The 27,656-nt window shown below is 41.3% G+C and overlaps 3 protein-coding genes across 5 annotated transcripts in view; 1 reads left to right on the forward strand and 2 right to left on the reverse strand.

Moving 5' to 3' along the window:
- Positions 1-608: 608 nt before the first annotated feature.
- Positions 609-4,775, reverse strand: LOC134310234 (uncharacterized). 2 transcript variants are annotated; one of them, XM_062991781.1, is made up of 2 exons: positions 4,626-4,775; positions 609-1,811 (listed from the first exon to the last, which is right to left on the reverse strand). In XM_062991781.1, exon 2 carries the CDS (start codon positions 1,797-1,799, stop codon positions 1,218-1,220), a length of 582 nt encoding a protein of 193 aa, XP_062847851.1. In that variant the 5' UTR covers positions 1,800-1,811; positions 4,626-4,775; the 3' UTR covers positions 609-1,217. The 2 variants fall into 2 exon arrangements, with proteins under 2 accessions (XP_062847851.1, XP_062847850.1); XM_062991780.1 differs by having other exon boundaries at positions 4,630-4,774.
- Positions 4,776-5,587: 812 nt separating this feature from the next.
- dscc1 (DNA replication and sister chromatid cohesion 1) lies at positions 5,588-17,703 on the reverse strand. Of its 2 annotated transcripts, XM_062991783.1 has the most exons (10): positions 17,679-17,703; positions 17,412-17,591; positions 15,316-15,484; positions 11,917-12,051; positions 10,883-10,973; positions 10,593-10,731; positions 8,179-8,231; positions 7,873-8,030; positions 7,415-7,563; positions 5,588-5,811 (listed from the first exon to the last, which is right to left on the reverse strand). In XM_062991783.1, the coding sequence occupies exons 2-10, from the start codon at positions 17,579-17,581 to the stop codon at positions 5,700-5,702; spliced, it is 1,176 nt and encodes a 391-aa protein (XP_062847853.1). In that variant the 5' UTR covers positions 17,582-17,591; positions 17,679-17,703; the 3' UTR covers positions 5,588-5,699. The 2 variants fall into 2 exon arrangements, with proteins under 2 accessions (XP_062847853.1, XP_062847852.1); XM_062991782.1 differs by having other exon boundaries at positions 17,412-17,695.
- A 4,407-nt stretch (positions 17,704-22,110) lies between these two features.
- The window catches only part of deptor (DEP domain containing MTOR-interacting protein), a 57,180-nt gene continuing 51,634 nt past the window's right edge, over positions 22,111-27,656 (forward strand). The window contains exons 1-2 of the mRNA XM_062992551.1: positions 22,111-22,434; positions 22,781-22,868. Coding sequence (XP_062848621.1) covers positions 22,783-22,868 — 86 coding nt within the window. The 5' untranslated portion in view covers positions 22,111-22,434; positions 22,781-22,782. The remainder of the gene's footprint in view (positions 22,435-22,780; positions 22,869-27,656) is intronic.

A 27,656-nucleotide genomic window follows, 5' to 3' on the forward strand; every position in this document is an offset into this window, starting at 1 on the left:
TGGGAGTATGTTTTGTCTTTAATTTCTTTGATTGCTTAGAGCATAGAGTTATTGACCATTGTAGGTTCATTGCGCGATAGATATTGCTTATAGGGACATAGATATTGTCTGCCTATCCTTAGCAATAGTGTGTGTATTAGAATAGAATTCTCAGTGTAACTGTTTATTATATTACTTGAGAAAAAATAAAGCGAATGAGAGATTGCCTCTCAGATGCGATCAAAGACAACTCCTGACTTACTGTGAGTTTCTTACTCGTCTCAAACAAGCCCACAGACCTAGAAGACGCGGGATCAACCACCTAACGCAGATCTTCAACTCCTATAAATTCATCTTGCCTTAAGGTAAGTACTGTAATCAGTACAGGTTATTGGTATTGAAGGGACGGTTGATTTGTGTCATTGAAAACAATGTTCATGGACAATAATGATTTTTTAAATATAATTTAGTTGAATATAAAGTTTTGGCAAAATTTTAATCTTTTGACACATTTTTCTGTGAATAAATAACAGATTTGAGTTTTTTTTCATGCAAAAGCTTAAGTGCTGGCAAATTCAGCAACATTATGTAAGAGTTGAATAATTGTGACACGACAGTGTAGCCAAATATGTTATTTCATTTCAATTTTTATTTATTTTTTCAGTAAATTTTTGTGACATTTGTGTGGCATTGCATGAGAAACCGTCACGCTACCGTCATAAATATAGCCACATTTGCTCAATAAGTACTTCAGAAAACATTTGTCACTTAACACAGTCTACCACTGCATCAGGAAATACAACTGTCAACTCTTATTATGCAAAGAGAAAGCCATACATCTATTTTATGCAGAAACACAGACGAATTCTCTGGACCTCAGATGGACTGAAAGACAGTGGTAATATCTGCTGTTGTCAAGTGAGTTCATATAAACTGATATCAAAACTTATAGAAGTAAAAACATGAAAAAAGTAACAAATTTTACTCTAACAAATTTGCATGAAATCAATTTTACTTTATCCTACTGATACAGACGGTGAGCAAGTCAGTGGGTTCCTATTTTGCATACAAATCACTGGAGTTACTTAAATCTATGTGTTATTTAAACATTACTGGTGATCCAACACTGAAAATGTTCATTTAACACTATAGGAGTTCATGTACGAAAATCTAATAATACACGTCTTTATTGTAATACTGCTGCGTAAAAATAACATCTAAAAATACTAACAGGCAGGTCACAAAATGAATGTCAGCACAATTAAAGTGAAGACAACAAGGCTTTTTGATATGACCGCCTTAAATCCTGACCCCGGCTGTGAACCTTCTCCGCAGTCCCGATCATTATTATTAGGCACGAGGCTGTTTGGGTTCCCCTCAAAGTGGACAGGCCGACATGCATCCCCAACCTCATCGCAAGCAAGAATGATGTGCTTGGTCTCGTTGCGCATGCTCTTGATGCCGCACAAACCCTCACCCACATCCACACGCACTGTAACAAAGGAGAATTTCTCCTTGCTGATGCACAGGTTTCCAGAGAGCTGCTTTCCACCGCCTTTAGTGCACACCGCGTTTACACGCTCCCTGTCATTTTGGTGGAAGAAGGACTGCGTGGGTCTGCCACATGTATTAATTTGTCTAAGCAGCGTGTTCCACACGTTCTGGTCCCATGTCTTGGGTACGCCGTCGGGCAGGTGGCGCTTAAGAAAGACAGAGTGAGCATTGTTGCTCTTTGCCCGCATGCATGGCTTTGGGTTGCCTTCCAGTGAGGAGACTAGAGATAAAGTGGAGACCAAAAGGATCAGGGTGTGGATGTTCATGCTGAAGAGTAGCTGCAAAAAAAAGATACAGTTATGGGTATGTGCAAATAGTTATATAAAGACCTGTGATATTCATAATACAGGTTATTAAAGATGATTAAAATAGGTGTGTAATTATGTGTGTGTGTGTGTGTGTGTGTGTGTGTTCTTTGACTTGTTTATCTGTACTAGAGAGAGAAAACAATTAAACAACAATTCTGTAAATTGCTCTGGATGACAGTGTGTGCTAAACACTCTAAATATATTTATAAATCTACTTCAGCAATCTTTTTTCAAGGTACCAATAACACTAGAGCCGATTTTACTTGTACTAGCTGGGCGACACGGTGGACTCACAACAAGAAGGTTCTGGGTTCGATTCTTAGGTGGTGCGGTCAGGGTCCTTTCTGTGTGGAGTTTGCATGTTCTCCCCATGTCTGCATGGGTTTCCTTCTGGGTGCTCCGGTTTCCTCCCACAGTCCAAAGACATGCAAGTGAGGTGAATTGAAGATACAAAATTTTCCACGAAATTAAAAAAAGATTTGAACTGATGAACCTTATGTAACCAGTGATTACCTGTCCTGTCATATATGTAACCAAAATGTGTAAAACATGACATTTAAGTCCTAATAAATAAATAAACTTGTACTAACCACATTGAACACTCATTTATTCATTTATTGTATGTTTTACCACCGCTTCACCCTATTCAGAGTCGCGGTTGGTCTAATTTACTGAGCAAAAGGTAGGAAACACTCTGGACAGGAGTACTTCTGTAAACCTTTGTCACTTAACACAGTCTACCACTGCATCAAGAAATACAACTGTCAACTTTAATTATGCAAAGAGAAAGCCATAGATCTATTCTATGCAGAAACACAGCCAAGTTCTCTTGGCCTCAGATGGACCAAAAGACAGTGGAAATGTGTGTTGTTGTCAAGTGAGTCCATATACACTGATATCAATATGTGATGTAGGCCTGGGTGGCACGGTGGCAGGATAAAGCAGTAAAAACATAACAATAAAATGTAACAAATTTTACTCTGGAACAAATCTGCATGAAATCAATTTTATCATACTGATACAGACGGTGAGCAAGTCAGTGGGTTCCTATTTTACATAGAAATCACTGGAGTTACTTAAAAGTATGTGTTATTAAAACATTATTGGTGATCCAACACTAAATAAATAAACTTGTACTAACCACATTGAACACACATTTATTCATTTATTATTGTATGTATTGCGTCCAAGGACGGATTAAGGATAGTCTGGGCCCCTGGGCAAAAAAACATAAATAGATTAATACATTAAACCAGTGTTTCTCAACCTTTGCTCAGTCACGGCACCCTTTAAAAGTGTTCAAAATATTGAGTTGCCCCAGTCTACAATGTATTGAAAGGCACTTAATCTCTGCGTCCCTCCTCGCACCACGCCCCCCTCCCCTTGGTGAACCAGCTCTCGGTCGCATATGATAGGCGCTGCTTCCGCCACACCCCCTCCCCCTTGGTGGAGCAACGCTCGATCGGCGCACACCCCTCCCCTTGTAGAGTCGGCGCGTACGGTAGCTTGCCTGGCAATTTGTAGGTCCCTAGAAGATCAAGGACCCATGGTGAACGACTTCTGTAGAAGTCTAGGGGCCCCAAAAGCATGGCTAGGGCCCCCTAACCTCGAGGGCCCCTGGGCGCTGGCCCCACTGGCCCGGTCAGTAATCCAGCCATGATTGCGTCGTCCTATTCAGTCGCAGTTGGTCCAATTTACTGAGCAAAAGGTAGGAAACACTCTGGACAGGTCACCAGTCCATCACAGTGCAAACACACTCACACATTACCACACACTCATACACAGGGCAATTCTGTATCTCCAGTAGGGATGTAACGATGCACCACAAGACAGTTAAAAAGCGATTCACATGTGTAACGATTCAAATCGGTTTACATCTATAATGAATCGATATTCACTTTAAACAGCAGAGGGCACTGGCGCTGTTCACCTCGCCTGGTTGACATCACTACAGGGTTGCCAGGTTCGGAATTTTTCAGCCAAATGTATTTGTGAGGATACTTTCTTTATTTGTATTATTGATTTATTTATGTAATTTATTATTAATTTATTTTATTTCACTTTTTTTTTTACACAAAAAGAGAAATGTGCAGCATTGTTTTGCATAGTTTGTACCTACCATAGAAATAAAAAACTCTACCCATCGCATCGTGGGTAGAGTGTATCGTTACATCCCTAATCTCCAGTTAACCTGGCCGTTTGTTTGTTTGTTTATTAGGATTTTAACGTCATGTTTTACACTTTTGGTTACATTCATGACAGGAACGGTAGTTACTCATTACACAAGATTCATCAAGTCACAAGGTTATATCGAACACAGTCATGGACAATTTAGTATCTCCAATTCACTTCACTTGCACGTCTTTGGACTGTGGGAGGAAACCGGAGTACCCGGAGTAAACCCACGCAGGCACGGGGAGAACATGCAAACTCCACACAGAAAGGACCCGGACCGCCGCGCCTGGGGGTCGTAACCTGACTGCATGTTTTGGACTGTGGGAGGAAAACACATACGTAAGGAGAACATGCAAAAACACAGAAAGGACCTGGACCGCTCCACCTGGGAATCAAACCCAGGACCTTCGAGCTGTGAGGTGACGGTGCTACCATACTAGGTCACGGCTATTTCTGGTTTCTAGCAGCACATGCCTAAACAGCAGCTAAATATAAACCAGACCAGTAACATGTAATGTTAGATTAAAAGCACTTTAAAGCTACACGAAAAACATCGAGCAACATATAAGAGACGAAATATCCAGGAACATGGCAGATCATGAACGGTACCTACTGTACTACAGCTGCACCGTGTGGAGAGTAGTTTCTGTTCAGCAGTTTCGGCTGATTTAAGTATAGAAGCCACAGTCCTGTCTCTAATACTCCGTTCCTCTCTCTGTCTCTGATGAAAAGTTAACGCTCGTTTTGCTTTCTATTGTTTTTTTCAAGCCATGACACGTTTTACAGTTCACGCTCCTGTTTGTCAGCCTTGCTGTTCTCTTATCAGCCAATCAGCGCTTTGTGTTCCGCTAAAATCCCGCCTTAATCTTATGTGAACACACACACCGATCAGTCATAACATTAAAACCACCTCCTTGTTTCTACACACATTGTCCATTTTATCAGCTCCACTTACCATATAGAAGCACTTTGTAGTTCTACAATTACTGACTGTAGTCCATCTGTTTCTCTGCATGCTTTGTTAGCCCCCTTTCATCATTCTTTAATGGTCAGGACTCTCTCAGGACCACCACAGAGCAGGTATTATTTGGGTGGTGGATCATTCTCAGTACTGCAGTGACACTGACATGGTGGTGGTGTGTTAGTGTGTGTTGTGCTGGTATGAGTGGATCAGACACAGCAGCGCTAATGGAGTTTTTGAACACCTCACTGTCACTGCTGGACTGAGAATAGTCCACCAACCAAACATATCCAGCCAACAGCACCCCGTGGGCAGCGTCCTGTGACCACTGATGAAGGTCTACAAGATGACCGACTCAAACAGCAGCAATAGATGAGCGATCGTCTCTGACATTACATCTACAAGGTGGACCAACTAGGTAGGAGTGTCTAATAGAGTGGACAGTGAGTGGACACGGTATTTAAAAACTCCAGCAGCGCTGCTGTGTCTGATCCACTCATACCAGCACAACACACACTAACACACCATCACCATGTCAGTGTATTTATTGTATGGACCTTTCAAAAATACTATTTTGCTTTTAATATAAAGTACTTAACCTCTAATACTGTTTGAGGAAACTGTTTTATTATCAAATAATACAAACTACAGTACATACAAAAACAGGAACAATCATTTAAAATTTTTACTTTCTGTCTTACTCATACAAAAGTGAAACAAACTTAAGTTGCTACAGGTCTTCTTGAATTATAGACTTTAACTCCATTCTGCATTGACGAGCGAGCGTGTTTGGTTAGTAAAGCTCCAGTTGTTTGCTTCTCACCACAAAGATCTCTGTTTTAGAAAAACAAGAATTTAACATTACATTTGAGCAACTGTGTAATTAAAGACATTACACACGTATACTAACCTGTTTAAAAACATTAAGGGAACACTTAAATCACACATCAGAGCTTAATGAACAAAATATTTAAGGTGAATATATTTACTGATATAAACTGTGTAAATTATTGAGAACAAAATGATGTAATTTTGGTCAATGGAAACCAAATTCATCAACCTATTGAGTAGAGATGGGACGATCGGGGTTTTTGGCACAGATTCCGATCTCCGATCTCCTTTCAGGGACATCTGCCGATAGCCGATTGCGATCGGGGGGGGGGGGGGTTGTTAGCAGTAAATAAAATAAATAAACTTAAAAAGAGCCTCACAGTGAAGATAAACCGGAGCAGCGCGCGCGCGTTTGTGTGTGTGTGTGCGCCTTTAGAAGAGACGCTTTGTTCACTGTATCGCTATAAGTGATTCATTGATTCACGAGTCATTTTTCGCGAAGCGTAAGTTTCTCTTCTCAGTTATCTCTCCGTGTTTACTGTTATTAATTAAATGTCGTGGTTTAAAATAAACACCAACTACTACAGAACATTTTGTGTGACTCTCTTACATTAAAAAGCTTCATTAAACTGCTATTACCACAGATCTGTAACCGACCGTCAGACTCGTTCCGTCTAAGGAGCTAAAAGTTCAGCAGATGATCCTGAACTAACGAATTTGGTAATGAATAAACTTTTGCCTCTGATTGGCTCTGTAACGTTTTCTGTTCTCATCTACATCACAAGTAAGAACCACTTACGATTTACCAAAGTGAACCAGGAGTTTATATAACGTGCTGATAGAATCGACTCAGATGTGACCGGGTTGAATTATCTTTTTAAAGTAAATATTACAATCAGCAAAATTACATCGTATGTATGATGCACAACGTTAATGATGTTATTTTAGTTCATGAAGAGCTTTCACTGTGGTTTCTGTACGATGGTTGATGAATGGTGATGTGATGGTTGGTGCTTCGTAGCTCAAAGTCTGGATCAATCCACTGAGCTGTTAACTTAACGTGATCTTTATATATCACACGATCGGATCGGCTACTTTTAGGAAATATCGCCGATCGCCGATAGCATATTTTGATTAAAAATCGGCCGATACCGATTCATAGCCGATCGATCGTCCCATCTCTACTATTGAGGCCTAGATTTAAAGATCACAGCAACTCATAATATGATTTAGTAGTGTTTACGGCCCCCATGTGCCTGTAGGCTCTCCTGGGCATGCTCCTGATGAGACGGCGGATGGTAACAATTTCCTGCCAGATCTGGATCAGGGCATCAGTGAGCTCCTGGACAGTCTGTGGTGGCACTTGGCGGCATCAGATGCACAGACTGACAGATGCATAACAGATGCATTCACTTCACACTTATTAAAAAAAACCTCACCCCTATATAACAGTAATAATAAAAGTCTCTCTCTTTCTATTGTTTATTTTGATGAGCATTTTGCACAGATACTATTCATACATTCCAAGCATACTCATCATACACATGCTTTACCCACAGATTTGTGGAGTGTGAACCATTAAATAATAACTCTGGACCCTACTCACTTTATATAGGGCTCTATGTCCTCCTGGGTCCACTTCTCCCTCATCGTGAAGAGCATGTTAAAACGCTCCAGTGTGTCTTCAGGCAGGTCCTCTACCAGCAGCAGTGATATGGTCTCTGGCCTCGAGCTGCGGTCTACCAGAGCTAAACCCTGAGCAGCAGACACACAAACCACACTGTGATCAGTCCTAACAGTGAGCAGGTAAATACAAATCAATGATCAAAGCAGCCAAGACAAGTGGATTTTGCATAGATCACAGTGGCAGCAGTTAGGGTACTGGACTAGTTAAAAAAAGTTGCCGGTTTAAATCCCACCCTTGCCAAGTTGCCACTGTTGCGCCCCTGAGCAAGGCCTTCGACCCATAATTGCATATTTGTACATAAATGCCATAAACGTAGGTAAGGCTACAAACGTCTTTAACCTTTTCAAATGTGTGTTCATATTCAGAGATTTACTCACACTGAGCTGGTCCAGTCTGGTACTCATGCCCTCGGGCACACTCTGCTGCCACACCTCCTGAAACTCGGACAGGTTGAACTTGACGGCGTTCTGCAGCAGCATCTGAGCCATGGCTCTGCACACTATGTCCTCTTCCATTGCATACATCACCTCACCGTCTGGGTAAATAAAAGGAGAATTCACATGTTTAGGATTCAGACTAGTGTACAGGTGTGGTAGGAAATATGGTTCATGTTGGCCAGGGTATGAAAACATTGGTGCCATGGTAATGTGTTAGCAAAATGGGAAAGCAATCGACATACTGACCTTCAGTATTAAACCTTCTACCATAGCAGCTGAGACAGTGCTCTATCATCTCTCTGCAACAGGTAAACAAGAGTTAGTTCAGGGGTTAGTTTATATTATTTTGAATCATGATTCATAATGAATCAGTTAAATAAAGGAAATTATATGCTTCCAACTTTGCAGCAACAGTTAACAGTTTGCAGCCCTTTCCTGTTCCAGGACGACCATGCCCTTGTGCACAAAGCAAGATCAGAAACGACATGAGGAAAATCCTGGTTTAAAGGAACTGCAGTGATCTGCAAAGAGTCCTGACCTCAACTCTACTAATTAACTTTGGAATAAACTGGAACTATAGTCGAGGCTTTCCTGACCAACATCAGCGCCTAGTCGTACAAACGATGTTTGGGCACAAATTCCCACAGACATACTCAAGAGTTCAAGAGAGGCTTTATTGTCATTTCAGCTGTATACAAGTACATGTTAAAACGAAACAACATTCCTCCAGGACCAGGGTGCAACATAGAACATAAAGTGCAAGACAATACAATATACACAGTGCAGATAAACAACAGTACAATAAACACATAAATACATTTCTAATCTACAAAGTAATTAAGGGAGACAAAACTAGAGACAAGTGTTGGTCAGTACATGGTACTGAGTAAATGGTAGGTGAGGTAGAAAACATTGATATGCAGTTAGCAGTGTAGGGTTTTTAGAGCAGCAAATACATAAAGTAAAACTTGTGCAAATTACAATATTGTGCAAAGAACATTCTTCAAAGTCTGCGAGAAGCCGTCTCAGAATGGTGGCTGTTAGTACAGATAGGTTGTTTGGATTGAAAAAGGAAAAATATAACTATAGGTTTGTACATCTATGAAATAATAAATAAAAAATACATTAAAATGTGAATTAGATTTTTTAAATGCATTTTCTCCCCATTTTCCCTCCCGATTTAGCGCACTCAATTTTGTCTTCCGCTGCTACCAGAGATACCAGATTGCATCCGAGGAGAGCACGTCGCTGTACACACCTCTTCCGACACGTGTACAGCCCTCCTCTTCTCGCCCCTGCATTCTGCACAGGCGTCTCTTCCGCCAATCAGGGTCCTTACACAGCGTATGGAGACCCACCCACCCACACATAGTCCGGCCCCCACCCTGCAGATACGGTGGCCAATTAGTATCTGCTGCAGGCACTGCCAATCATTCCCGCTAGATGGCGCCCAGCCGACCGGAGGGAACACTGAGTTTCGAACCGAGGAGTTCAGAAACTCGGTGCTGGTGTGCAAGTGGAATATCCCGCAGGGCCGCCTGGGCGCCCGTGAATCAGATTTTTACTTGGGGAAAATAAAGTGGATTTTACAAGGCCCTAGTGCATCACAAATCTGACTTTATTAATGAACCATACTCTATCTACCTACCTACCTACCTACCTGTGCAGTGTTTACTCTTGTGAGTTACATTTACGGCAGGAAAGATTTACGTGGATGCTTTGTATCCATTAGGTAGTCTCTGATATTATATGTGTATTCCTAATTTAGTGATTGTAATGAAGTTAAGAAGCTTTTCTGTTTTTTCAAGGTTAAAAATGTCTTTCATTGTTCCAGCTATGGAGACTTTTTGTCTTTCCCTTTGGTATTTAGGGCACTCAGTATGTGTTTAATTGTGATGGGTAATTGGCAAGATTTGCATAATGAACCATACAAGTGAAGGTGCTTGACCTAATTTAAGTGTCTAATCACATTAACAGTAAAGATCTAAAGCTGCTCATGAAATACAGAGGAAGTTGGAGTTATAAAGCAAGGGTAAACATACAAAGACAAAAATATTAATACAGAAAGAATGTCAATATTTTATTTTAAATAGTGTCACTGCTCATAAACAATCACATATTGTTTTATTTTTCTCCCCTAATCTAGTCGTGTCCAATTACCCTGATTGTGTCCTCTATACTGATTCGACCCTTTACCGCTGACTGAGGACGCCTCTCAACTGACATGCGCCCCCTCCGGCACGTACAGTCAGTACAGACTGCATTTTTCACCTGCACGAGTCGAGTTCATACATTTGACGGGCACTGTGTACGGAGGGCCACACCCGCATCAGCATTATTCCTCAGCCCTGTGCAGGCACCATCAGTCAGCCAGCAGGGGCTGCAGTCGCACCAGTTATGAGGACCTGTGATCCGACTTTCTTACCCTCTAACCCTGAACAACAGCCAATCGTTGTTCATGCTGCCGCCCAGCCCAGTTGGAAAGGCAGAGCTGAGATTCGATACGATGTATTCGAAACCCCAACTCTGGTGCGAGAGTGTACTTTACCGCTGCGCCACCTGAGCGGTTTACGATCACACATTGTTAAACCAGTTTGTTACTAATGATAATTCTCTAAAATCCCAACATACAAAATCTCTTATTATACATTTATACTCACTTGGGCTCTAGAGGTGCGAGTTCCTCCAGACACACTTTAAGAGGCACTTTGCTGAAAGACCAGGACTCCGAGTCCACAAGCTGAGTCACATGACCCAGGAGCTTCAGCTCATAATCAAAATCCAAAATGCACCAGAATCCTGAGGAACATCATAAATGTACTAGAGTGAAATTCTACAACGTTTTCCACAGAGAACTACTAAACATTTGTGAATTCAAAAAATAAAGAAAATACTTTTTAGTTTCCTAAGAGGATTTATTAGTTTAGCAAAAGGACAGTCATTAACTTACCATCAATGAGACAAGCATGAATAGTCTGCAGACAAGCCATGATTTCTTCTTCACTTGCCTGGATTCTTTCAAGCAGATCCTTCATTGTAAACTGCAAAAACAACCACCATTTACACTCATAACTAGGGATGTAACGACGCACCAGAAGACAGTTAAAAATCGGTACACATGTGCCACGATTCGAATCGGTTATTCATTTAAGATGAATCGATATTCACTTTAAACAGCAGAGGGCACTGGCGCTATTCACCTCGCCTGGTTGACGGCACTTGCCAGGTAGGGGATTTTCCAGCCAAATGTATTTATGTGAGGATACTTTCTTTATTTGAATTATTCATTTATTTATATAATGTTGGATTTGTTTGGATTTCATTTCAGTTTTTTTTACACAATAAGCATTATTTGGCATACTGTAGTTTGTGCCTACCTCAGAAATAAAAGGGCATTCATTATTTAGATAAATAAAAGATAAGCACAAATACAGTATTTTATTTTATTTTTTAAAAAGAGAAATAATAAAAGGAAACTGTCATAATTTGTCTTCAGTTTCATTTTGTTTAAAAAAAAGAATCGGGAAAAAATCGTATCGTGAACCCAGTCTCGTGAATCGTATCGCATCGTGGGTAGAGTGTATCGTTACATCCCTACTCATAACATTTTATCGAAAGACGCCCTTCCACAGTAATTCTCAAACCATTTCCAGTTTTATATGGACTTAAACTGAGCACATTTAATATTTTTCATATACTGCCCAAAAGCATTTGTGCTTTTTTTTTTTTTTCAATCAGCACACACTTTCACTTAAGTGTTTTCAGTGTTCCGGTTTCCCTGTCAACTTTTTACATTTTGCTATGTTCGTGTGAACATTTTAATGCTATCCAATGTGTAGTTAGGAAGCATATATTTTAAAATTCCATCTCAGTGTGGTTGATAAATAATTCCTAAAAGGTTTCCTGTGGTAAAACTGTGCCTGAGAGTGACAGATGTAACATGCATGGCTGGATTAAAAGCAGCTGTGTGTGTTGATGCCACACCTTTTGTGCTGAAGACTCCTCCTGTATGCCAATAGGTGGGCCAGTATATGAGTTCTCCATCAGCAGCTTCTTGAGTTTCTTTAACTTCGGCCGCTGGCCTTTCAGCTCCCAGTAACTGTTGGCATAACCCCAGATCTGAAAGCAGAAACTATTATACCAATGGTGTAAAGGTAAAGATATTCCTAATAAAGTGACAGTTGGGTGTGTGTTTATACACCTAACAGACTTCTTTTAGTAGGAACACGGGTACACATCATGTAAAAGCAACACAATGCACATGCAGCAAAGAAATCGGTAAGCAGCAGCTTCTGTTAGCAGAAACACCTTGTTGATAAGCTAGGTCAAAAAAGAACAATCATTTTGGTATGAGCTTACATGAAAGCTATGATAACTTAAATGACTATGGTAAATAAAAAAATGACACATAAACCTTACAGTCATGCTGCATTTAACTATGAGTAACTACCCTCAGCCTAACATTTTAAATGTCAGACCAAGATGAAATAAGCATTGCCATGCACCTTTTTAAGGGGTGGTCTTAATGTTTTGGCTCATCAGAATATCTACTTGATGCAGTGAGTTTTGTCCCATGAACTTTGTAATGGGTGAAGTCAATCTAGCCTTAGTATACACTGATCAGCCATAACATTAAAACCACCTCCTTGTTTCTACACTCACTGTCAATTCTATCAGCTCCACTTACCATATAGGAGCACTTTGTAGTTCTACAATTACTGACTGTAGTCCATCTGTTTCTCTACATACTTTTTTAGCTGCTTTCACCCTGTTCTTCAATGGTCAGGACCCCAACAGGACCACCACAAATCAGGTATTATTTAGGTGGTGGATCATTCTCAGCACTGCAGTGACACTGACATGGTGGTGGTGTGTTAGTGTGTGTTGTGCTGGTATGAGTGGATCAGAAACAGCAGCGCTACTGGAGTTGTAAAATGCCGTGTCCACTCACTGTCCACTCTATTAGACACTCCTACCTAGTTGGTCCACCTTGTAGATGTCAAGTCAGAGACGATCGCTCATCTTATGCTGCTGTTTGAGTTGGTCATCTTCTAGACCTTCATCAGTGGTCACAGGATGCTACCCACGGGGTGCTGTTGGCTGGATATATTTTTGGTTGGTGGACTATTCTCAGTCCAGCAGTGACGGCGAGGTGTTTAAAAACTCCATCAGCATTGCTGTGTCTGATCCACTCATACCAGCACAACTCACACTAACACACCACCACCATGTCAGTGTCACTGCAAAGCTGAGAATGATCCACCACCCAAATAATACCTGCTCTGTGGTGGTCCTGACCATTGAAGAAAGGGGGCTAACAAAGTATGCAGAGAAACAGATGGACTACAGTCAGTAATTGTAGAACTATAAAGTGCTTCTATATGGTAAGTGGAGCTGATAAAATGGACAGTGAGTGTAGAAACAAGAAGGTGGTTTTAATGTTGTGGCTGATCGGTGAATGTGCACAGAGAAATCATGAGCTGTAGTCAAATTTTATTAATAACAGGGAGTTAGGAGATCATTACTATTACAATCGTGGCATTTAGCATACACTTTTATCCAAAGTGACTTACAGTATTGTGACAGTATACGGTCAAAGCAATTAAGGTATAAGTGCCCTGCTCAGTGGCCCAACAGTGACAACCTGGCAGTGACAAGGCTTGAACCGGCTACCTTCTGATAACTAGTCCAGTAACCTTAACCTTAACCACTAGGCTACAACGGCCCCTGTCTAGCAATTATGTAACTGAATATGGAAAGTATGCATGTGAGTACACCCCTCACATTTCTGCAAATATTTCATTATATCTTTTCATGGGACAACACTATAGACATGAAACTTGGATATAACTTAGAGTAGTCAGTGTACAGCTTGTATAGCAGTGTAGATTTACTGTCTTCTGAAAATAACTCAACACACAGCCATTAATGTCTAAATAGCTGGCAACATAAGTGAGTACACTTATGTCGTTGTCCCTCCCTGGTGTCATGTGTCAAGGTCCCAGGTGTAAATGGGGAGCAGGGCTGTTAAATTTGGTGTTTTGGGTACAATTCTCTCATACTGGCCACTGGATATTCAACATGGCACCTCATGGCAAAGAACTCTCTGAGGATGTGAGAAATAGAATTGTTGCTCTCCACAAAGATGGCCTGGGCTATAAGAAGATTGCTAACACCCTGAAACTGAGCTACAGCATGGTGGCCAAGGTCATACAGCGGTTTTCCAGGACAGGTTCCACTCGGAACAGGCTTCGCCAGGGTCGACCTAAGAAGTTGAGTCCACGTGTTCGGCGTCATATCCAGAGGTTGGCTTTAAAAAATAGACACATGAGTGCTGCCAGCATTGCTGCAGAGGTTGAAGACGTGGGAGGTCAGCCTGTCAGTGCTCAGACCATACGCCGCACACTGCATCAACTCGGTCTGCATGGTCGTCATCCCAGAAGGAAGCTGACGCACAAGAAAGCCCGCAAACAGTTTGCTGAAGACAAGCAGTCCAAGAACATGGATTACTGGAATGCCCTGTGGTCTGACGAGACCAAGATAAACTTGTTTGGCTCAGATGGTGTCCAGCATGTGTGGCGGCGCCCTGGTGAGAAGTACCAAGACAACTGTATCTTGCCTACAGTCAAGCATGGTGGTGGTAGCATCATGGTCTTGGGCTGCATGAGTGTTGCTGGCACTGGGGAGCTGCAGTTCATTGAGGGAAACATGAATTCCAACATGTACTGTGACATCCTGAAACAGAGCATGATCCCCTCCCTTCGAAAACTGGGCCTCATGGCAGTTTTCCAACAGGATAACGACCCCAAACACAACCTCCAAGATGACAACTGCCTTGCTGAGGAAGCTGAAGGTAAAGGTGATGGACTAAACCCAATTGAGCACCTGTGGGGCATCCTCAAGTGGAAGGTGGAGGAGTTCAAGGTGTCTAACATCCACCAGCTCCGTGATGTCATCATGGAGGAGTGGAAGAGGATTCCAGTAGCAACCTGTGCAGCTCTGGTGAATTCCATGCCCAGGAGGGTTAAGGCAGTGCTGGATAATAATGGTGGTCACACAAAATATTGACACTTTGGGCACAATTTGGACATGTTCACTGTGGGGTGTACTCACTTATGTTGCCAGCCATTTAGACATTAATGGCTGTGTGTTGAGTTATTTTCAGAAGACAGTAAATCTACACTGCTATACAAGTTGTACACTGACTACTCTAAGTTATATCCAAGTTTTATTTCTATAGTGTTGTCCCATGAAAAGATATGATAAAATATTTGCAGAAATGTGAGGGGTGTACTCACTTTTGTGATACACTGTAAATGTACTATATTAACCATGTCTGTCCTGTGTACTGGCAACTCCTTGTACAAGATTTCTAAAGAATACCTGTGCATGAATGAGCTGGGGGTGAGATGAGTTGTCAGACAGCTGCTCTGGAGTCTTACAATCAGGCATAAACAGCAACAAATTGGATGTATCCGCCATTTTCAAGTCGTATGTCTTGTCTTCACTACACAGAACTGCATGCTCATCTTTGTCACCCCTGATTGTTAGGCTGATGAAAACAAACAAACAACAATCAGCACCAGGTCAGTGATTATATGTTTTTGTGTATAACATACAATGTTTTTTTCTACTTTATTTTGCCTTTTAATTTATTCTGAAATTTAAAGAAATGCTTGCTTTTATCCAAAAACACGTGTTAGGAGGCACAACCAAGAAAATACTTTCATTTTGGCTGGCAAATTGAATGCCATTATTTTTTATATATATGTATACAGTACAATAAAATGCTTTTTTTTCCTGCATATGACAACAGGGTACAGAAACATTTTAAATAATGAAACAAAATACATTTTTATTCTGCAATTCATGTACAAAGAATCTATATGTTTTATGCTGCATTTTAAGCAGGAGTGCAGGGCTAGCATGATAGACTGCTGTGACACGTGAGCACCACCAGGTTTTGTGTTAGATATGTGAAAAGTTTAAAATTGGGACGATATTGATTAACCACTTAACTGATTACCATCTAGATGCCCTTTCTCGGTGATGTGCCAGTTTTTGCAAGACAATGCCAATCCACACTCTGCACCTACTATTACTGTACGGCTTTATAGTAAGAGAGTGCAGTTGCTAGACTGGCCTGTCTGCAGTCCAGTTAAGCACAATGTGCGACAAGTAAGACCCCAGATCATCTATCGCAGGGGTGTCAAACTCAAGGCCCGCGAGAGCTTAAAAGACATATGATTGTTGTGATGGTTCCAGTAGTTACAGAGACGCACTTATAATTTAATGGGACTCCTTAAAGACGCAGGTGTCCCATTAAATTATAAGTGCGTCTCTGTAACTACTGGAACCAACCGCGGCACCCGTTGACATCGTAGTTATGTCAATGGTAACTAACTTTGACTTTGCTAAGACGCCATGTCACTTTTACGTTTTAGCGGCAAAAGAACTCGGGGTAAAGTCAGTAGCATAAACAATAATAAATAAAAGTTAATTCTCTTGCAATCCAATACAGAAGCATTGTCTGTAAGTAGTAGACATTTATGTTCTCAGTTTTTGGAAATGTTTAGCGAGTATGTTACAGCATTTCAGTTATGAATTTAACATAATTCCATAAATAAATACGGTTATTACCGTTACTATAGCAATTAGTATTTTTACACAAAATGCTAACTCGTTAGTGCTATTTTACGTTTGGTTACATTTCATATTGTACTAGATGTAACACTCAACTACAGCAATATGCATGTACTGTATTAAGTTTTTTATTGTTTTTATTGTTTGTATTTTGTAGTTTTACTCCATTCTGATGCACACAGTGTACAGATGGGAAGCAAATAAAACCAACGTAACTGTATTTTGGAGGGAGCTGTCTGTCTGTCTGTCTAGCTGAGAAAGGGGGAGGGGAACTCCGAGAGGGCAAGACAATTGTCTTAAAATACACTGTAAAATCGTACATTAACTGCATCTCTCACAATGCATGCCGATTTTGTGACCTGCAAAGTGACGTCATCCCTCCACTAGATGATGTTGAGAAATATTTACAAATAATCCCAAAATGTACAAGAAGAGAAAATTTAAGCAGAAGGAGGGAATTTAATGAAAGTGAATACAAGTTTGTAAATTTGGCATTTTGACACCAAACACAGAATTTAGCCTCCAAGAAAAACAACAAATTTAAGTCAACAATAAATTGACCCTCAAATCGGCCCTTTGAGGACCACCATAATGCAGATGTGGCCCTCGGTGAAAATGAGTTTGACACCCCTGATCTACAGTGTTATAACAATCAAAACTGGGGGTGGAAAAAAAATCCACTTTCATAACTACAACTACTGTCTTCAGTTCCAAAATAATTACATAATTTACTTAAAAGGAATCAGTGATCAGCATGGCCTTCCTATATCTACTGAAGCTTAATAACTATTGTTCACTCTGTTATGGTTATTAGTGTCAAACAGAAGTGTGATCACCTTTTGCCCGCTTCGATGTGTTTACAGAGTGTATCGTCCAGTTCCATGAGACAGTAATCTCCAGAGGAAACACCATCACTGAATGACATACAATGAGTTACATGGTGCAAATCTTCCTCCTTCAGCTTCGCGATTTGAAGCGTGGCCTGAACCTCTTCTAACGTCCTCATAATGTCTCTGCTGGAAGTGATCGTGTATAGCTTTCAATAATTAAATACTTTTCTATTGTATTCACCTAGAAAACGCGGTAGCAAACATGAAACTAACCATCTCTAACAGCTGGAGTGCCGGTTCTAAGAGTCGGTTCCAAGAAGAATCAGATCGCAGACTCGAGGCTTCAAAAGTTAAGAGTCGACTCAGGGATTGAGAGAGAGAGAGAGAGAGAGAGAGAGAGAGAGAGAGGAGGTGGCAAACTAGAGAGATTTGATTCAAACAGCATTTTAAAAGAACACAGCCTAGTCTGCCACCTCCTCTCTCTCTCTCAATCCCTGAGTCGACTCTTAACTTTCTATTTCAAAACCAGATTATCTTCTTGTGTTCATTTTTTATGTTTAATGTCCAAGCAAACATTTCTACCACTTGATTTGTGTTGTGATTTACACTATCTTATTATAAAAATATAATTTACCACAAGATGATTTTGACCATACTGCCAAATCCAATTTATAGGATTTTATTAAAAAGCAGAATAAATAGGCCGCTCAGGAGGCACAGCGGTAAAAACACACGCTGGAACCAGAGCTGGGATCTCGAATACATCGTATCGAATCTCAGCTCTGCCTGCCGGCTGGGCTGAGTGGCCACATGAACAACGATCGGCCTGTTGTTCAGATATGGGCGGGACTAAGCCGGATGGGGTCTCTCTCTCATGACTGGTGCAATTACGACCTCTGCTGGCTGATTGATGGCGCCTGCACAGAGATGAGAAAAGAGTGCTCTCAGGGTGTGTCTCTCCATACACAACGCTGAGCTGGACTGCACTCGTCAAAATGTAGATAATAAGATGCATACGGCATGCTGCCCACGTGTCGGAGGGGGCGTGGGTTAGCTTCGTTCTCCTCAATCAGAGCAGGAATTGGCATTGGTGGAGAGGAAGCATGACGCAATGGGGCAATTGGACGCGCTAAATTCAGGAGGAAAAGGGAGAAAATGCATAAATAAAATAATAATAAAAAAGCAGAATAAATAAAAATTTAGCAATTAAAATTTATATGTAGAAAAGCCATGTCATGGCTGTCAGTAAAAGTTATATTTATTAAGACGAACTGACCCATTATTTCCCTGAAAAACATCTGACTGTAATGATTAAGTCAAAAAACACTTTAATTCTTACCATCGTAAAAGTGCATGTATTATGTATTATTAACATATGTATATATTATTCTAGTATATTCTAAAATGCCGATGCTTGCACAGGGTTTTGTGTGTTTTGTTTTAGGAATCAAGAAAATGATTCTTTAGAATCGATTCGTAATACATGGAATCAGAACAAGATTCGACTCGTAAAAGCGAATCGAACAGCCGTTCAGCCCTCAATTTTCCCGCGAATTTTCGGCGGAAGAGGCACTTGACTGACGTTCGGGACAACCAATGGACATGAGGTGCAACATGCAGAGTTCATCCAGTAGATGGAGGTATTGCTTTAGGTGTCGGTGCAGAGTGAAGCTGAATCATGGATTCGTAATGGATTTACAGTAGTGTGTGCAGAATTAATTTTGACAGTATATGTACACCGATCAGCCATAACATTATGACCACCTCCTTGTTTCTACACTCACTGTCCATTTAATCAGCTCCACTTACGATATAGAAGCACTTTGTAGTTCTACAATTACTGACTGTAGTCCATCTGTTTCTCTGCATGCTTTGTTAGCCCCCTTTCATGCTGTTCTTTAATGGTCAGAACTCTCCCAGGACCACCACAGAGCAGGTATTATTTAGGTGGTGGGTCATTCTCAGTACTGCAGTGACACTGAACATGGTGGTGTTGTGTTAGTGTGTGTTGTGCTGGTATGAGTGGATCAGACACAGCAGCGCTGCTGGGAGAGTCCTGACCATTGAAGAACAGCATGAAAGGGGGCTAACAAAGCATGCAGAGAAACAGATGGACTACAGTCAGTAATTGTAGAACTACAAAGTGCTTCTATATGGTAAGTGGAGCTGATAAAATGGACAGTGAGTGTAGAAACAAGGAGGTGGTTATGGCTGATCGGTGTATAATCGCTGTCTGTTGAAACGCCATACAAAACTAAACAGCTTAAGTCATAAGTTTAAACTTTTTAAACCTGACATTCAATCTTAGTCCACATTTCCTGTCTTAAGTTTTTGCCTCCCAAATTCATGCAGAAGGTGGCTTGATTATTGTGCGTTTATCAGGATTTTAACGTCGGACGTCACGGTGGCTAAGTGGGTAGCACTGTCGCCTTACAGCAAGAAGGTCCTGTTGATGTCTAGGTTGGGCGGTCCGGGTCCTTTCTGTGAGGAGTTTGCATGTTCTCCCCGTGTCCGCGCTGGTTTCCTCCATGTGCTCCGGTTTCCTCCCACAGTCCAAAAACATGCAGCCAGGCTAATTGGAGACACTGAATTGTCATATAGGTGCCTAGGACAGTGGTGTAACTACGGGGGGGGGGGGGGGATAGGTGCACTGGGGCCCATGGCAGGGGAGGGGGGCCCTCCATGACTTGATCTCAACCACCCACCTCACTGCCCCCCCCATTGGCTGCACCTATTATGCATGTATTATGGCAAGCCAAACAGGAAATATATAGCAAACACTGATATACAGTGGGGGAAATAAGTATTTGATCCCCTGCTGATTTTGTAAGTTTACCCCCTTACAAAGACTTGAACAGTCTATCATTTTTATGGAAGGTTTATTTTAACAGAGAGAGACAGAATATCAACAAAAAATCCAGATTTTTTTTTTTAATAAAGGTTATAAATTAATTTGTATTTAATTAAGGGAAATAAGTATTTGATCCCCTACCAACAAGCAATAATTCTGACCCCCACAGACCGGTTATGTGCCCATGAGGCACACAAATTAGTCCTGTCCCTGTATAAAAGACTCCTGTCACAGAATCAGTTTCTTCCGTTCAAATCTCTTGACCACCATGGGCAATCAAAGGACGTCAGGGACAAGATTGTAGACCTGCACAAGGCTGGAATGGGCTACAAGACCATCAGCAAGAAGCTTGGTGAGAAAGAGACCACTGTTGGTGCGATAATTCGAAAATGGAAGAAATACAAGATCACAGTCAATCGCCCTCACTCTGGAGCTCCATGCAAGATCTTACCTGATGGGGTAAGAATGATTCTGAGAAAGGTGAGGTCAGTCCAGAATTACACGGGAGGAGCTTGTCAATGATCTCAAGGGAGCTGGGAGCACAGTCACCAAGAAAACCATTAGTAACACACTTCGCCATAATGGATTGAGATCCTGCAGTGCCCGCAAAGTCCCTTTGTTCAAGAAGGCTCATGTACAGGCCCGTCTGAAGTTTGCCAATGAACACCTGAATGATTCAGAGAAAGCTTGGGAGAATGTGATATGGTCAGATGAGACCAAAATTGAGCTCTTTGGCATCAACTCCACTCGCCGTGTTTGGTTGGAGGCAGAGAAATGCCCGGTGGGGATGGTGTTCTTGGGGTCATATCCAGCATTTCTCTGCTCCCAGCTCCCTTGAGATCATTGACAAGCTCCTCCCGTGTAATTCTGGACTGACCTCACCTTTCTCAGAATCATTCTTACCCCACCAGGTGAGATCTTGCATGGAGCTCCAGAGCGAGGGTGATTGACTGTGATCTTGTATTTCTTCCATTTTCGAATGATCGCACCAACAGTGGTCTCTTTCTCACCAAGCTTCTTGCTGATGGTCTTGTAGCCCATTCCAGCCTTGTGCAGGTCTACAATCTTGTCCCTGACGTCCTTTGATAGCTCTTTGGTCTTGCCCATGGTGGTCGAGAGATTTGAACGGAAGAAACTGATTCTGTGACAGGAGTCTTTTATACAGGGACAGGACTAATTTGTGTGCCTCATGGGCACATAACCGGTCTGTGGGGGTCAGAATTCTTGCTGGTTGGTAGGGGATCAAATACTTATTTCCCTTAATTAAATACAAATTAATTTATAACTTTTATTGAATGTTATTTTTTGTTGATATTCTGTCTCTCTGTTAAAATAAACCTTCCATAAAAATGAGAGACTGTTCAAGTCTTTGTAAGGGGGTGAACTTACAAAATCAGCAGGGGATCAAATACTTATTTCCCCCACTGTATATGGAATAAAACTGAAAACTGAAACATTTTTTTTGCACTGGGGCCTATGACCTCCTAGTTATGCCACTGTGCCAGGATGCATAAACCAGTGCATTTTTAGTGCCGGTCCCAAGCCCGGATAAATAGGGAGGGTTGTGTCAGGAAGGGCATCTGGTGTAAAAACGTATATCACTATAGGCAACTGAAGCACATTTACAAAGCTTCAAAGAGACCAACATTTTTAAAAAGTAGATCGCGTTGACCTGTCGACTGAAATAGTAGATCTCAAGCCACGAAATGATGTGCACCCCTGGTATAGAGTTGAGTAATGTCTGAGTATTACTGAGTATTACTGGGTGAGTTCTAAACTCCGCCTGCTCGCGCTGCTCGGGGCCCGGAGCGCATTCAGCGCGAGATAGTAAACAATTAGTACAGAGCCCAGCGGTCTGATCCATCACTGATACACTACACACACACACACACACACACACATCATATTACATGATTCTATTCTATTTCTACTCTACACACGATTCAATTCTGCATTTCTAAGCCTTTAAACTGTACCGGGGGAGTTACTCTGCTGGAATGAACCGGCGCTGCGCTTAGTTGGATATAAAGAGAAGTTTACGCCTGTCAGCTGGATTTAAAGAGACATCCAAGTGACCGAGTGGATCTGGACTTGGACCACAGATATGGCTATTCAGACTGGTTACTGAGCTCAGTCATTTATAGGGATTTACTGGAAAGGCTTTGACCGTCAAATGAGGTAATTAATGTCTTTATTTTGCTGTAAATTTATGTCAATATGCTGTAAATTGTGCGCTCACAGTTGTGTCTCAAATGAGTTGAAAACATTAATAAAAGAAACAGCAGCAACAGTCGGATTTTATTATATCTGCTGTACTTCTCTATCAGAGCTGTTTAATATCTGTATTTCTATTACTCGCCTTATTTGATTATATGATAAAATATTCAAGAATCGCAACACCCGTTTCAATTGGTTCTTACAAATCCTGCTTCACATATTTAAAATCACATGTATATTTGATCGTGCATTCTTGTTTTAGGTCTTTAACATTAAACACTTGCTTGTTTTTGGCTGTCATGTACAGAAATGGACTCGATCGGAAACACTATGCAGAAGAAGGCTGCGGAGCTGGAGCGCATGGCCGAGGTCCTCGTTACTGGCGAGCAGTTGAGGTAGGCGTGGTTTCTGAATGGCTGTGTCCCAAACCGCACACTCTCCTGCTACATAGTCTACCTCACAAACCACACAGTACACTGCTCAAACTACAACAATAAAAAGTTGGGACATCATGGGGAATGCAAAGAATTAAAAACACAGAGTTTCTTACATTTACTTTGACTTTTATTTCATTGCAGACAGTTCGAACCTGATATATTTCTTGTTTTGTCTGGTCAACTTCATATAATTTATTAATAAACAAAAAAATTTGGGACAGTAAAGAATTTACCACTTTGTAATGTTGCTATTCCTTTTCACCACACCTAAAAGACGTTTTGGCACTGAGCATACCTAGTGATTTAGTGTTTCAGGTTTTATTTTGACTTAAACACGTCTTAAGATGTGCAACAGTACGGGGTTGTCGTCACATTTTTCGTTTCAAAATTCTCCACACATTCTCTATTAGGGACAGGTCAGGACTGCAGGCAGGCCAGTTCAGTACCCGTACCCTATTCTTCCACAGCCATGCCTTTGTAATGTGTGCAGCATGTTGTTTTGCATTGTCCTGTTGAAAAATGCATGGACGCCCCTGGAAAAGATGACGTCTTGAAGGCAGCACATGTTGCTCTAAGCGTCCATTTTTCCCAAAAAAGACCCGGAATGCTGATTCATCATGATGGTCCATCCTAGATGCCTTCAAGCCCAGAGAAGTTGAGGCCGCTTCAGGACATTCTTTTTTGCACAGTAAAGTTTTAAGTGGCATTTGTGCATGTAACTCTGTATTGTAGTGCTTGCCAAAGTAATCCCTCACCCATGTGGTTATATCAGCTATTGTTGAGCCGTCTGAGGGATGGAAGATCACGGGCGTTTAGTTTAAGATTGCACCCTTGGCCTTTATGCACTGAAATTCCTCCCGATTCCTTGAATGGTTTAATGATATTATGCCCTGTAGAGGGAGAAATATGCAAATCCCTTCCAATCTTTCTTTGCGGTACGCTGTTTTTAAACATTTCAATTATTTTCTCACACATTTGTTGACAAACTGGAGATCCTCTGAACATCTTTACTCATCAAACACTCAGCCGTTCCTGGATGCTGCTTTTGTACCAAACCATGATTACAATCACCTGTTGACACCACCTGTTTAGAATCACATCCTTATTTAGTTTTTTTCACCTCATTACTAGCCCTAAATTGCCCCCGTCCCAACTTTTTTTGGAATGTGTTGCAGGCCTGAAATGCAGGTATGGAGGTATATTAACAAATTAAATAAAGTTGAGCAGATAAAACATGAAATATCTCAGGTTCATCCTGTCTGCAATCAAATAAAAGTCTAAGTAAATGTAAGGAACTCTGTGTTTTTTTTATTTTATTTGCATTTCCATACTGTGCCAACTGATTTGGGGTTGTACTTCCAGAAACACAAGCTTCCGTACATAAGGGCATGCCAAAATAGTGCACCACTAGATCATGACAAACTGTGTACAATGGTAGCATTATTGTGTGCAATTTGGGACAAAGCCAATATGCCCTACTGTGCTATTGCACTGATCTAAACAAAGGCTGGGCTCTCATTCAGGTTCCATTACAAACCCCCTCAGAAGCATTGCACTTGACATTGACCTGATTTCGTAGCGGGTGCACTGCATCATAGCTCATGTGAACATGGGTTAGAGCTTCACTTCCAAACTCAGTTTAAATGTTTTACTCATCAAATGCACCAGAAGGTGAACTGGATCATGTAAAGTTGCACTGCAACCCTGACCAGGACAAATTAGTTATAAATAAATGCATTTCTAGGGTATGTTTGTCATTAATCCACCTCTGCAGACAGACTTGAGTTGATTTACTTGCAGGATTTATAGCCTGTAACATGCTACAGTGTATCACAAAAGTGAGTACACCCCTCACATTTCTGCAAATATTTCATTATATCTTTTCATGGGACAACACTATAGACATGAAACTTGGATATAACTTAGAGTAGTCAGTGTACAGCTTGTATAACAGTGTAGATTTACTGTCTTCTGAAAATAACTCAACACACAGCCATTAATGTCTAAATAGCTGGCAACATAAGTGAGTACACCCCACAGTGAACATGTCCAAATTGTGCCCAAATGTGTCGTTGTCCCTCCCTGGTGTCATGTGTCAAGGTCCCAGGTGTAAATGGGGAGCAGGGCTGTTAAATTTGGTGTTTTGGGTACAATTCTCTCATACTGGCCACTGGATATTCAACATGGCACCCCATGGCAAAGAACTCTCTGAGGATGTGAGAAATAGAATTGTTGCTTTCCACAAAGATGGCCTGGGCTATAAGAAGATTGCTAACACCCTGAAACTGAGCTACAGCATGGTGGCCAAGGTCATACAGCGGTTTTCCAGGACAGGTTCCACTCGGAACAGGCTTCGCCAGGGTCGACCAAAGAAGTTGAGTCCACGTGTTCGGCGTCATATCCAGAGGTTGGCTTTAAAAAATAGACACATGAGTGCTGCCAGCATTGCTGCAGAGGTTGAGGACGTGGGAGGTCAGCCTGTCAGTGCTCAGACCATACGCCGCACACTGCATCAACTCGGTCTGCATGGTCGTCATCCCAGAAGGAAGCTGACGCACAAGAAAGCCAGCAAACAGTTTGCTGAAAACAAGCAGTCCAAGAACATGGATTACTGGAATGCCCTGTGGTCTGACGAGACCAAGATAAACTTGTTTGGCTCAGATGGTGTCCAGCATGTGTGGCGGCGCCCTGGTGAGAAGTACCAAGACAACTGTATCTTGCCTACAGTCAAGCATGGTGGTGGTAGCATCATGGTCTTGGGCTGCATGAGTGTTGCTGGCACTGGGGAGCTGCAGTTCATTGAGGGAAACATGAATTCCAACATGTACTGTGACATTCTGAAACAGAGCATGATCCCCTCCCTTCGAAAACTGGGCCTCATGGCAGTTTTCCAACAGGATAACGACCCCAAACACAACCTCCAAGATGACAACTGCCTTGCTGAGGAAGCTGAAGGTAAAGGTGATGGACTAAACCCAATTGAGCACCTGTGGCGCATCCTCAAGTGGAAGGTGGAGGAGTTCAAGGTGTCTAACATCCACCAGCTCCGTGATGTCATCATGGAGGAGTGGAAGAGGATTCCAGTAGCGACCTGTGCAGCTCTGGTGAATTCCATGCCCAGGAGGGTTAAGGCAGTGCTGGATAATAATGGTGGTCGCACAAAATATTGACACTTTGGGCACAATTTGGACATGTTCACTGTGGGGTGTACTCACTTATGTTGCCAGCTATTTAGACATTAATGGCTGTGTGTTGAGTTATTTTCAGAAGACAGTAAATCTACACTGCTATACAAGTTGTACACTGACTACTCTAAGTTATATCCAAGTTTCATGTCTATAGTGTTGTCACATGAAAAGATATAATAAAATATTTGTAGAAATGTGAGGGGTGTACTCACTTTTGTGATACACTGTACATTCCTACAGTGTGTGTCAATGTGTAGATATATTTGACATCCGAGAGCCCTGTAGGCCTTTGTTAAACGCTAGGTTTAAGGTAGATTTTAAGAATACAACAGTTAGTTTTTTAAGTGGTACAAGGTACAGTAACTTTATGAATATAACATTTAAATGTTATGCCTTAATATGTATAAATGCAGTGTGTATGTGTTAACAATGTTGTTATATTGATATTGTATAATAATGGTATAATACTATCAATGTAATAATATTTTTTTTATTTGCAGTGTCCATAGAATTAGGAAACGTCATAAAGTATCAAATTGATATAAAAGGTTTAGGATATTTTGTGAGCTGTTAAAGACGCTCTGGGGTCTCAGGGACCCAAAAAAACATTAGAATTTAATGAACTGTTTAACTTTCAAAATCTTCCAAACCACTTGCTTCCACATTTGAAATATTGTGATTATACACAGATTAGGCATAACATTATGACCACCTCCTTGTTTCGACTAAGAATAGTCCACCAACCAAAAATATCCAGCCAACAGCGCCTGGTGGGCAGCATCCTGTGACCACTGATGAAGGTCTAGAAGATAACCAACTCAAACAACAGCAGTATATTAGCGATTGTCTCTGACTTTACATCTACAAGGTGTACCAACTAGGCAGGAGTGTCTAAGAGTGGACAGTGAGAAAAACTCCAGCAGCACTGCTGTGTCTGATCCACTCATACCAGCACAACACACACTAACACACCACCACCATGTCAGTGTCACTTTTGTTGATGAGAACGATCCACCACCTAAATAATACCAAGCAAGTGTGCGCAGCAAGTGTGAGCCAGCAAGTGTCAGCCTGGCAGTGGTGGGGCTTGAACCAGGGACCTTTGGCTTACTAGTCCAGTACCTTAACCACTAGGCCACATCTAGGGGAGAAAGCATGACGCAATCTGACAATTGGACACGCTAAAAGGGAGAAAAAGGGGAGAAAATGCATAAGGAAAATATATATATAAAAAGAAAGTTGCACTGGTAAAACTTAAATTAGTCTTACTATATAAAATACTTGGAGACAACACGTGCAAACAGATGTATCATGACTTATGTAAATGACTTAAATAAACAGCTTTTAGAGAGGGGTTGGCCAGTTTATATTCCTTGTGTTATTCATGTTGTAGAAACACCCTCAAAAGCTTTTAAATCTACTATAATCTTCACTGCTCACAAACATAAACATAACAGAATCCCTGACTAAATTGCTAACTCATCATTATACTGTGGTTATGCAGGAAAATAGGATCTGCTGCTGTAGTTTATCTTGTAAAAATTGATCCACGCTTGTA

This window comes from Trichomycterus rosablanca, chromosome 3 (assembly GCF_030014385.1).
Source record: "Trichomycterus rosablanca isolate fTriRos1 chromosome 3, fTriRos1.hap1, whole genome shotgun sequence".
NCBI classification, from domain to species: Eukaryota; Metazoa; Chordata; class Actinopteri; order Siluriformes; family Trichomycteridae; genus Trichomycterus; species Trichomycterus rosablanca.